At 33.2% G+C, this 13,203-nt stretch overlaps 1 protein-coding gene across 1 annotated transcript; it reads left to right on the top strand.

Annotated features, from left to right (window-relative positions):
- Positions 1 to 11,568: 11,568 nt before the first annotated feature.
- On the top strand, positions 11,569 to 12,339 carry LOC126080278 (olfactory receptor 10AG1-like). Its single transcript, XM_049891534.1, has one exon. The coding sequence runs from the start codon at positions 11,569 to 11,571 to the stop codon at positions 12,337 to 12,339; it is 771 nt and encodes a 256-aa protein (XP_049747491.1).
- The last annotated feature ends 864 nt before the right edge of the window (positions 12,340 to 13,203 follow it).

Raw genomic sequence — 13,203 nt, forward strand, 5'->3', positions numbered from 1 at the left:
TGAGATGATATCTCATTGTGGTTTTGATTTGCATTTCTTTAAAGGCTAGTTATCGCAAGCATTTCCTCATGTGTCTGTTGGCCACTTGAATGTCTTCTTTGGTGAAGTGTCTGTTCATTTCCTTTGCCCGATTTTTTATTGAATTATTTGTCTTTTTGTTGTCTGAGTGTTGGATTTTCTTGTAGATTTTAGAGATTAGACCATTGTCTGATTCGTAATAGCCAAATTTTTTTCCCCAGTCTGTAGGTTCTTTTTACTTTTTTGGTAAAGTCTTTTGATGAGCATAAGTGTTTAATTTTTAGAAGATCTCAGTTATCTAGCTTATATTCTAGAGTTTGTGTGTTGTTGTTTGTTGTTTGTATCTTGTTAATGCCATGTATTAGGGCTTCTAGCATTGATCCTATTTTTTCTTCTATGAAGTTCTTAGTTTTTGGCTTTATATCTAGGCCTTTGATACATTTTGAGTTAGTTTTTGTATACCGTATGAGTTATGGGCCCTATTTCATTTTTTTGCAGATGGACATCCAGTTTTTCCAGAACCGTTTGTTAAAAAGACTGTCTTTCCCCCATTTGATGGACGTTAGGCCCTTGTTGAAGATCAGGTGACCATAGGTGGATGGGTTTACATCTGGGTTCTCATTTCTGCTCCACTGGTCATGTATCTGTTGTTGTACCAGTACCACGCTGTTTTGACTACCATAGCTGTACAGTAGATTCTGAGGTCAAGTATTGTGAGTCTTCCTACTTCATTTTTCTTCTTCCAGTAGTGTTTTACTTATCTGGGGTTTCTTTCCTTTCCATATAAAGTTAATGATAAGTTTTTCTATCTTTTAAAGAATGCTTTTGATATTTGGATCGGAATTGCATTTTATTTGTAAATTGTTTTGGGCAGAATTATCATTTTCACAATGTTGAGTCTACCTATCCAAGGGGATGGTATGGTTTTCCATTTATATAGAGCTCTGGGTTTTGTAGTAGTGTTTCACAGTAGTGTTTTGTAGTTTTCTTTGTATAGGTCCTTTGCATCCCTGGTTAGATTTATCCCTAAGTATTTTATTTTTTAGGGTCCATTATAAATGGTATTGTTTGTGCGATTTCCTTTTCCTTGTTTTCTTTAGCGGTGTATAGGAATCCTACTGATTTTTTTATGTTTATCTTGTATCCTGCTACTCTGATGATTCTATCAGTTCTAGTATTTCTCTCGTGGAGTCTTATGGGTTTTCTAGGTACAGAATCATATCATCAGCAAATAGGGAGAGTTTAAGTTCTTCATTACCAATTTGGATGCCCTTTATTACTTTTTCTTGCCTTATTGCTCTAGCTAGAACTTCCAGCACTATGTTAAATAGGAGTGGTGATAAAGGACATGTTTGTCTTCCTGTTCTCAAGGGAAATGTTTTCAGCCTTTCTCCAACAAGAACGATGTTGTTTGTTGGCTTTGCTAGATGCCGTTTATCATGTTGAGAAATTTCCCTTCTATACCTATTTTATTGAGAGTTTTTATCAGGAATGGGTGCTGGACTTTGTGAAATGCCTTTTCTGTGCCAATAGAGATGATCATGTGATTCTTTCCTTTCCTTTTACTTATGTGGTGGATTCTGTCGTTTGATTTTCTAATGTTGAACCATCCTTGCATAGCTGGTATGAATCCTACTTGATCATGATGTGTGTGTGTGTGTATATACATATATATATATATATATATATGATGCTGAATTCTATCAGCTTGAATTTTGTTGAGAATTTTTGCATCTATGTTCATGAGAGATATTGGTTTGTAATTTTTTTTCCTTTTTTTTGTGTGGTGTCTTTGCCTGGTTTTGGTTCCAGGGTTATGCTGGCTTCATAGCATTGATTTGGAGTTATCACCTTCTTTTCTATGTTCTGAAATAGTTTGAGTAGCACTGGCATAAGCTCTTCTCTGAATATTTGGAAGAATTCTCCAATAAAAGCCATCTGGGCTAGGGCTTTTTTTGGAGAGTGAGTTTTTTTTTTTTTTACCTTTTCAATATCTTCTCTTGTTATGAGTCTGTTCAGTTTTTCACCATGACTTTGTGTTAGTTTGGGTAGGTAGTGTGTTTCCAGAAATTTGTTCATTTCCCCTAGGTTTTCAAATTTTTTGGAGTATAGTTTTTCTTAACACTCTATTATGATATTTTTTATTTCAGTTGGCTCTGTTATAATGTCTCCCATTTCACTTCTTATTTGGGTTATTTGTGTCTTCTCATGTTTTTCTTTTGTCAGTTTGGCCCATGGTTTGTCAATTTTGTTGATCCTTTCAAAAAACCAACTTTTGGTTCTGTTGATTCTTTCTATTGTTTGTTCATTTCTGCTCCTTTCTTCTGGTGGCTGTGGGCTTCTTCTGTTGTTCTTTTTTTATTTCTTCAAGTTGTGTAGCTAATATTTTGATTTTGTCCTTTTCTTCTTTTTTGATGTGTGTATCTATTGCTATAAATTGACCTCTGAGCACTGCCTTTGCTATGCCCCAAAGGTTTTGGTATGATGTGTTTTCATTCTCATTTGATTCTAGGAATTTTTTATTCCAGCTGTGATTTCTTCTATTACCCAGTGGTTTTTAAGCAGGGTATTATTCGGTTTCCATGTAGTTGATTTTTTTTTCCTTCCTCTTTCTGCTGCTTATTTCAACTTTGATGGTGTTGTAGTCAGAGATGGTACTTGGTATTATCTCAGTGTTTTGGATTTTGTTGAGGGTTGCCCTATAGCCTAAGATGTGGTCTATTCTGGAGAACTTCCACGTGCACTGGAAAAGAATACATACTTTGCAGTTGTTGGGTGGAGCGTTTTATATACGTATATGTGGTCAAGTTGGCTGATTGTGCCCTTTAGCTCTTCTGTATCTTTGTTAAGTTTCTTTCTAGAAGTCTGTCCTTTACTGAAAGTGGAATATCAAATCCACAAATACATAGACATATACATACATACATATATAATTCTAGTAGAAACCCTCAGCAATTATCATCATGACCAAAGTTTTGCATAACTGAATATTTTTAAATCTATTAATGCATTTGAATTCAAGAAAATGTTACTTGATGTTGATGATGAGTCAGGTGCCATTTCAAGGGCACAATATAATTTATCACAATAATAAATCAATGCAAAATAGTGAAGGTGAATTGAAAAAAAAATTCTTACTTTCATATAAAAAATAGTAACCCCCCCAAAATTGATTACATTATCAAAATAAAACACTGCTCTTCTGTGCTATTTCCCTATCTTTTCACAATAAAGTGACATGCTTAATTCTGTGTTTTATAAAGATTTGTTATTTATTTTCCAGTTCAATTTTATATGAAACACATCCCCTTATGTTGTCTGAAAATGTGTTGAAAGCAAAGTGGGGTAGCTGCAGTTGTAATAATAATGTAACTTCTGAAGATAAGGGAATATAACTAGCTTAATGAGTTTGTGATAGCGAGACTTCTACTTTCAGCAAAGATGGAGTAACATGACCTGATTTATGTCAAAACTTAAATATTTTAAAGTCCAGAAAAAAATTTATGAAACACCAGCAATCAAGATATTAGATATCAACCAAAGAAGGACAGTGCTATTTACTGTTTCTAAAAAAGTTTTGCCTAACCCCAGGCAACAACGATTTTCTCCTATGTTTTCTTCTAGAAATTTTAGAATTTTAGGCTTTGTTTTTAAGTCATTGGTCCCAACTTGTTAATTTTTACTTTTGTAGTGGTATGAGGAATGGCTCTAAATTCATTTTTTAATAGAAAAATGTAATTATTCCACCACAAATTATTGAAGCTTATCCTTTTTCCATTGAATTGCCATTGCAATTTGTTGAAAATTGATTAACCATGTAATGTTAATTTATTTTTGAATTTTATAATCTGTTCCATTGTAAACTGATGAATGCACTAAGAAATAATATATTACAATGGAAATGTAGTAGGCATATTTCTAAACACAATCAAGGATAGAAGAGACAGTCAAATATGAGAAGTTAGTCTTAAAAACAAATAGAGAGAGAGAGAGAAAATGGATCAAATAACATTTGGTCCCAAATTAGGATAAAATATAGGTGTAAGTACAGAAACCTCAGTTGTGTCTACTAAGTTATTTTTATACTGATCATAAAAGTTGGTTAGAAATGAGTGTGTACTCTACAGTTATTTTTTTCCTTTGATATACAATATTCCAGATTTAAAATACTTATATTTAACACAGTTTAGAGGCATACTTTGATGTAGTACCTATACAGTCCATGACAAAAAAATATGAACTTATTGGTTCTCCAGCCAGGGTATTGTTAGTTTTTTTTTTTTTTTTTTTTTTAAGGTAGACCACAATAAATAAATCGTGGACATGTAATTGTGAGAGAAACCTAGAGTGCTATATTCCAAGGTCCAAGTAGTGGAGTCAAGAGAGCAATATTAAGAAAGTGGAGGTCAGAAAGGGCCTAAAACATACAACTTTGATGGTGAATAGCCTCCTGTGGATAAGTGGTATTGCTCTGTCTAGGGCATTCATGCACTCTGCCAAGGTCTAGTTGGAATGAGGACCTGAATTCCATGGGGAGCAATAAGAAAGTCAGCTTTAGCCAGAGTTTCTAGAAAAACAAATCAGAATGAATGGCAAGCAGAGAAAAAAAAAAAAAAAGAGGCATCTATTAAATATTGAGGTGACATATGATAAAGGAGATAAACTATTATAACAGGGTGGATATTTTTATTTGAAGAGAACTTGTTGATTTGATTGCACATGTATTCTGAAAGAGATGTCAGTTCCAGTTAGGAAGAAAATAAATTCTTAATAAAGCAAAAATTTATTAAAACCTATACGTATATACATTTAAAATCATTGGGCTTACTAAGTTCTACTTGGGGAAAAAAATAAAGCAACTATAGTCAAATCTAACAGAGTAAGTATGAAACTTTCTGTGTTGGTATGACTTTTGTGTTGGTATTCTGTGTTTATTTTAGAACACTATAAAACTGAGAATCAGAGTTCAACAGATAACATAAAAAAATAATTTTAAGCTAAAAAATGGGCACTCAGGGCTTGCAAATTAGAATTTCTGACTTTTCTAATTATGAAGTAAAATAAAAACAACATTGGTACTAAAACATCACATTTAATGATAAAATAGATCAAATAAATTACTGAAAGTGTTATTTGGAGTAAATCACTTCTAATAAGCAAGACATTAGTTCACCTTTATTTATATATGCTTGTATGACCACTACACAATTATGTGCTTGCTATTTTAATAGAAAGTCAATCATTGATTTTTCTCAAACATATTGCTTTCTAGAAATATTTTCCTGTTTAGAACGACAGAATTAAGGAATAATAATAATTTAGAAACATAGCAGTTCTTGTTTATTTATTTATTTTTTTCTGACAGCATGGTACTTTATATCTTAAAAGAGGTGCTAAAAAGTTTTAAGCCAACACTTCAGTTTTCTTGGGAAGTATTAACAAATTATGGAATTACAGAAAACTAGAGTTGACGAAATTGGGACAATGTCCAGTGTTTCCAGTTACAGCTGCCATCGGATAGGATAAAACCCTAACCAACTGACATCAGGCACATAATGAAAAATGATAGTGACATAAAAGTGGGTTCTCTTGGTCTGGCTCCTTTTTCTGTAATAACTAGCACTGGAAACCATTTTCTTTATTCATATCTGGATAGATATTTTCTTGAGTCTTATATGAAATTATAAGTTTAGTCAGGACTTCTTATTGTTCTCTCTCTTTTTAGCATAGATAATGAATCTTACAGTATATTACATTAAATTAAATTTAGTATGACAGTTTAAAATTATTACATGTCCCACATTCTGTTAGTTTAATATAGGGGAACATTGTGGAATATGAAAAACACTCCTGTGTTGTGGAATGTTGTCGGGATAGGGAAAGATAAGACACAGGCATAAATTCCCCTAAAATCAAGTGTCAGTGAGTGACACACAGTTTAGAAGTAAAAAGATAGAGACTGTAATCACACTGAAACTTAAGAAATTGATGGAAGTCATCCCAGTTGGGGAGTAAAATAATTTTACATTTATTTACTTCTGATTATTTAATTTTGAATATTATGTAACATGAGTAATACTATTTAAATACATAAGGTATATAATTGAGACCCACATATATAAACCACATCTGGTCTCATATTAGTCAATATCTTCAGTGTGTAGTTTTATTACATGTCTTAGAATGACATTTTATATAGATATGTGGAAGCAAAGAGAAAACTGACTTTATGGCAAACAGAACAACTTGGTAAATATTAGATGCAAAACTAAAGAAAACATGAGTGAGAGTCAATGTAAAAAGTAGTAAGGATGGAAGTGATGTATCAGGTAAGACAACAGTGGATAATTTGAATACTTAACAATTTTGTTCAACAATTTTTTATTGACACTTGTCTTATGCTGCTATGACCTGAATGTTTCTGAATCTCAAATGTAATAGTAATTACAGAATATAACATGTCATTTAATAAACTAAATAAATTTTAGATAAAATATTTATAACTTCTTAAATCTCACAATTCTATGAGTTATTTAGGTCCTTTTTTTAATATAAAAAAATGACTCAAAATATTTAAATAATGGCCCAGGTCAACTAAAAACTATAAGTACTGGAAGCCTAGTTCTAACCTAGGTCTAGAAAAAGAGCTTGAGTAGGGAGTTGAAATTCTAGCATGTGTGTGACGTAGCAACACATATGCAAACTCTTTCAGTCTATGTTTCTTCATCTAAAAAATAACATGAGAACATTAACACTTAACTAAAGAAAAGCATTTGAGAAATAAATGATAAAATATTATGGTAATCACTTGACATACACACCAGCTTCTCTTCTCTTTTCCCAGATGCTATATATATATATATTTTTATCTACTGCTGTGTTGTTATTAATTGCCTTCCTCCTTTAATTCCTGTGTTATCCACCTAGATCTCAATACCCGAAAAAGTTATTGAAGTTCTGCATGTCTTATAACTCCCTATCAAAATATACTTGCTCACATGGTCTCTGGTTAAAATGGGTATTCTCTGCTATTGGCCTTTTTGAAAATGATGTTAAAATTATATTTTATAATAGTTTATACAGTACAATGTTGATTTCCAGGTGTTTCATTTCAGACATATTATTGAAATGATACATTTTATGAGAATAAATGGCAGATAGCAAGACATTAAGGATAGATAAACTGGGCAGAGTTCCTGAAATAATATCATAAATGGATGGTAAATTAAGTATCTTGCCTGTGCCTGGTGGAAGAGATCCCAAAGGGAAAGAGATAACTATTATTTATTTATTTAAAGAACATTGCTTGTTCAAAATGAACTGACTGTTTTAAAGGTGGATTGAATATCTTTGAGGAAACAAATTATTTTAGCTAAAGTAATTTAAACATAAACCCTCTTCAGTGAGGAAAAAACAAGATTATCTCAAATAAATCAAAACCCAAACCGACTACCATTGAGTTGATCCTGACTCAGAGTGACCCTACAGGACAGAGGAGAACTGCCCTATATTGTTTTCAAGGCTGTGAATCTTTATGGAAGCAGACTGCCATATCTTTCTCCCACAGGTCGGCTGGTGGGTTGGAATTGTCAAACTTTTGACTACCAGCTGAGCGCTTCAGTAACTGCACTACCAGGGCTCCTAGTATCCCAAATAAGAAGGTAAGTATGGAATGTTATATATTAATATTCAACTTTAGTTCTTTTCTTTTTTTTTAGTTGATGATACAATTAATATTTACCACAGAGTAGTGAATGTGTTATTTTGCTAAAGCAGCTCCTTTGTATTTCTGAATCTATTAAATATAATTTACCTTAAACAGTGACTTTAAATAGTGATACTAAATTACTCTGAAACACTGGCAATTTGAAAAATTGCTATGTTTTGGTAAGAATGCTAAATAATACTATAGGAAAACTTCATTTCCAGCAAAGACTTTCTAGCAAATAAGCTTTATATTTATGTATTTTAGTTCTGATGATATTTCAATAAGATATGAAAGTAAAACAATCCTTGAAATAAATTTAAAACCATTGAGAAAACCAAGAAACATTTATTTTAGAGAAAATGTTTTTAAAGTAAGAATTTATAAAATAATAAAGTTTTAAATTCTTAATGTTTTTCAAATTAATTTCAGAGTTTCTGTTTCTAATATATATAAAACTACAAACATAACTGAGGCTTAGCTAGATTGGGGACATTGACAGTGACTTATATCTAACTGGAAGCCCTGATGGCATGGTGAATAAGAGCTCAGGCTGCTAACCAAAAAAAAAAAAAAAAAATGGTTAGCAGTTGAACTCTACCAGCCACTCCTTAGAAACTCTATGGGGCAGTTCTACTCTGTCCTAGCTGAATCAGAATATTGTTAACCAAATCCAAACCCATGGTCTTCAAGTGGATTCTGACTCCTAAAGACCCTACAGTTAGGGTAGAACTGTCTCTTAGGGTTTCCAAGGCTGTAAATCTTTACGGAAGCTGACTGCCAACATCTTCCTTCCTCAGAGTGGCTGGTGGGTTTAAAACACTGACCTTTTGGTTAGCAACTGAGCGCTTAAGCACTGTGCAACCAGGATTCAGTCAGAATATTGCTCAGCATTCCATAATCATTTGGACTTTTTCCAGGGAATGGATGCTTAGATTTTAAATTAAAATATGATAGCCTTAGGCTTTATTTCCCTAAGTGAAAAGAACTCAAACATCTTCAAGAATGAAGAGTAATGTAGATAGACTTGGGAGAACACACAGCGTTAATTTCTGCACTTTCTACCCTGTCTTCTTTATCAAAACATAGGCGAATCTTACATATTTGATGTTATACATGGGTAATTTCATCACTAAGAACTTGAGTTCGTATAATTAGAAATGCTGTTTTATTTAGCACTCAAAGATATTTTATTCAAACAATAATTAAATTATTTTTTATTAAATGTTGTCATTCATTATGTATGTCATTTATACATAAAGATTTGGCACTTTTGTCCTCTTGTGAGTCTTAATTCTTCTCTCCCTCTTAAGAGTAATGCTTTCATTTTAAAAACATCTGTTCCTTTGTTTTAGTTCAGAAACAAATCTTTTCTAGGATCTATATTGATTTAAAGTAGGAAAATAGTCACAGCCTTTACTTCTCAGATCATTTAGTATCAGAAAAAGAAAATGCATACAAAGACCATTACCCTAATTGCAATTCTAAGTGTTGAGCAGTGATGGGTAACAGTCTATAAAGTAGAAGTAATGATATAAACCCAAATATTGACAGAATTCATGGAGAAATAACAACTTAAGTGTTGAATTTTTTTGGAGTTTTTTTACATTACAATAATTACTTTTAAGTCTCACTTCATTTCCACAATATTCCTGTGATACGAAAGGAAAATAAATTAGAGAGAGGGTATTGTTCATGTTGTAGAGCACAGTGGGTAAAATTCAGAAGAATAAATTAAAATTAGTTTTAATAGTAATAATTATAAATGGATGATAATAAATAACTGTTCATAACAATAATAATAGTTTTTTAACAAATGCCAAGACTTCTTCAGGTGTTTTACATATATTAAATAGTTTAATTCATATAACATCACTGTATGTCGATATAGTTGCTAGCCATTTAAGAGCTGACCAAACTGTGACACAGAAAGATTAATTAACTTGCATGAAGTCATCACATAGCTAGATTTTGTTGGAGCTATAATTCGAGTACATGTGGGAAATACTGTTCTTTAACGTGGGCATGGAGCCCTGGTGGATCTGCATTTAACCACTTCACTGCTACCAAAAGAGCCAGTGGTTCAAACCAAGTGGCTGCTCATTGTAATAAAGACTTGGTGTTCTGCTTTCCCCAAAATTTACAGCCTTGGAAACTGTATGGGGCAGTTCAGTTTGCCCTATAGCGTTGCTATGACTTGGAATCTACTCCTCGGCAAGTTTTTTTTTTTTTTTTTTTTAACCATGGCTCCATACTTCTCCTCTTCTTAGTGGATATGGTGCGAACATTAGGATGGAGAAGTTAAAATCAGGTGAGACAATAGGTACCTTGCCTCTTTCAAAATTTAAGGCAGCACTCGTTTTCACGATTCTGCAAGTGCAATGATGGTCCTGAATGCCTCCTTAAATTTTGCACCTCAGGAGCTTCAATGACTAGTCTTTGTGCTGACGCTGAAGAAGGGAATGGTGAGAAAAAAATTACCAATAAATGAACTCAAAACCACTTTATCAAATACCTACTTAACTAGCCAATCTATTAAATCCTAGGGCTACAGGTTTAAAGAACATGCTATCATAATCATAACTATAGAACCAGAACTAAAAAATAAACGGTTTAAAATTGGTAGGTAGCCGATACATTGTACCAATATTAACTCATTCAGTTCTCAAAAACAAAGAAGTAAACCTTAAAAACTTTAAATAATTGCTTTAAATCACACAAATAATAAATCATAGACAGAAGTCAAACTCAAGTCTATTAAAAAAAAATGCAGTCACAAAATGTATATGCAATTGCTGGAATTGCCCACACTTAGTTAATCTAAATATCCTTATATCTAAGGAAAAGTGAGTTCAGAAACAGTTATCTGAAGTGTTATTTTCTGAGTAACAACAAAAATAATAGCAAGTGTACACAGCACAATGGGTATAATGGTCAATATCTTTCCTTCTCCTGTCCCACACACATACACACAGGTAACAAATACCCTCCATGCTATCTCTGTTTTTCCAGGGTGACTACATTTATTCTTTATATCTGAATCAATGTACCCAGGCTAAGTACCCTGAACAGAATCCTCTTATCTTACCCAGTTCATATCCTACCAAAAGATATTTGTTTTATTCCTCTATGCAGAATGAAATATTCTTTCAGTTTTCTTTTAAACTACCTAATATGGGGAACCTATATGCTTGTTTGTTGTATATGCTTAAAATGGTCAAATATGGAAGAATGAAGCATTGATTTAGGCAATTGAAAATGTATGTGAGAAGACACTTTATGATACAGTGTTTGAGAAGCGTGACGAGAAAATGCATAGAGAAGTACAATAGGATTGTCAAGACATGTTATTAATTTAAAGTGAGATTAGATGGCAAAGCTCATCTCCAGTAGTTGACAATTGCTCTAATCCCTCTGCTGAGTCAGGTATGGCTTAATTTATTCTGGTCTGTGCTCCAAAAGTACAGTGAAATGACCTTAAAATAAATTTGATAGGACTGTTTACTGTGATTTAACAGGGGAACCTGGAACATATATAAGTAGTATCATTCTTAAAGTGCAAACAATAGCAGTGATCATAAAATCCAGTGCAGACACCTTAATACAGTTTAGAGAAGAGGCAAAGAGATACAGGAAGGTAAAGGAAATGCACATGTAAATTTACCTTTTCCACAGATGAATTATCAAGGAAAACCACCAGAAGAAAATCTAACTGAACTGATGGAATTCGTTCTCTTGGACTTTGCTGATATGCCCCATCTCCAGTGTTTTTTTTTTTTGGATTATTTTTTATCATCTATATCATTATCCTGATGAACAATGGCACCATATTTCTAATAACAAAAATGGATCCTGTTCTCCAGAGCCCTATGTATTTTTTCCTGGCAAATTTTTCCTTCTTGGAAATCTGCTATGTATCAGCTATTCTCCCCAGAATGCTCATGAATCTAGGAACCCAGAGAAGAATTTCCTTAGTTGCCTGTGCTACACAGATGTGCTTTTTCCTTATGTTTGGAGGTTCAGAGTGTTTGCTCCTGGCAGTGATGGTCTACGACCGTTATGTGGCCATTTGTAGCCCTCTGAACTATCCTCTAGTCATGAACCACAGAGTTTGTATCCAGTTGGTGACTGGGTCCTGGACCATTGGAATCCCAGTTATGGTAGGGCATACATACCAAATTTTCTCCCTGCCTTTTTGTGGACCAAACCAAATTAACCATTTCTTCTGTGACATTCCTCCAATACTCAAGCTGGCTTGTGGGGACATCTTTGTAAATGAGATGTTGGTCTACATAGTTGCTGTGTTATTTGGCATGGTTCCATTTCTGTTGATACTTGGCTCTTACAGTACAATCATATCAGTCATCCTGAAGTTGCCATCAGCCGCAAGTCGAGCCAAAGCCTTCTCCACCTGCTCCTCTCATCTTACAGTCGTGGAGTTATTCTTTGGGTCAGTCATTATTACACACTTAACTTCCAACATCAGACTCTCAGAGGGAACTGACAAAGTGCTATCTCTTTTATATACTATCCTAACTCCTATGTTTAATCCCATGATATATAGTCTAAGGAATAAGGATGTCATAAAGGCACTGAGAAAATTGTTATGTAAATAATTCACTTCATTTAAAAATCAATTAAATTGTAATAAAATTGATATCTTATGTAGTTTTAATCAAATTTCAACAAATGTATACGTTTAACTATACCTTTTTTTATGGAATGAACTGTGTCCCCAAAAAATGTGTGTCAACTTGGGTAGGCCATAATTCCCAGTATAGTGTGATTGCCCACCGTTTTGTCTTATAAGTCGGAATTGAATAGAAGGCAAAAGGTTTGTTTTGATGTTTATCCTATACATTGCAAATCTTACATCTGTAATGATAATAAGGCAGGATTATAGGCAGTTACGTTAATGAGGCAGGACTCAATCTAAAACATTAGTTTGTATCTTGAGTCAATCACTTTAGAGATATAAAAGAGAGAAGTGAGCAGAGAGAAGGGGTCCTCCTACCCAAGAATGAAGAAACCAGATGGAAGCCTGTCCTTTGTAACCTGGTCCCTGCACTAAGATTCTTCTATACCAAGGGAAGATTGGTGACAAAGACCTTCCCCCAAAGGCTACAGAGAGAGGAAGTTTCCCCTGGAACTGTCACACTGAGTTTGGAATTCTGCCTCCTAGATTGTGAGTGAATAAATTTCTCTTTCTTAAGCTATATTATACTTTTGGTGTTTCTGTTATAGCAGCACCTGATAAAAAAGACAGCTTTTCTTTTCATGCAGTGAAAATTATTTCCAAGTTAAAAATTACTTGCAATGCTGTCAGAACTTTCTGCTCAAATTATTTAAGTAATATACATGTTAGCAGACAGCAAATAATTCCATTAGTAACTCTATAATTTCATTGTGCAATGTTCTCCCTCCTTAAGAACTTTTGTTTGGGCTGATTTAATTTAGTCGGTTATAATGTATAATCTGTT

This window comes from Elephas maximus, chromosome 7, assembly GCF_024166365.1.
Source record: "Elephas maximus indicus isolate mEleMax1 chromosome 7, mEleMax1 primary haplotype, whole genome shotgun sequence".
NCBI lineage: Eukaryota > Metazoa > Chordata > Mammalia > Proboscidea > Elephantidae > Elephas > Elephas maximus.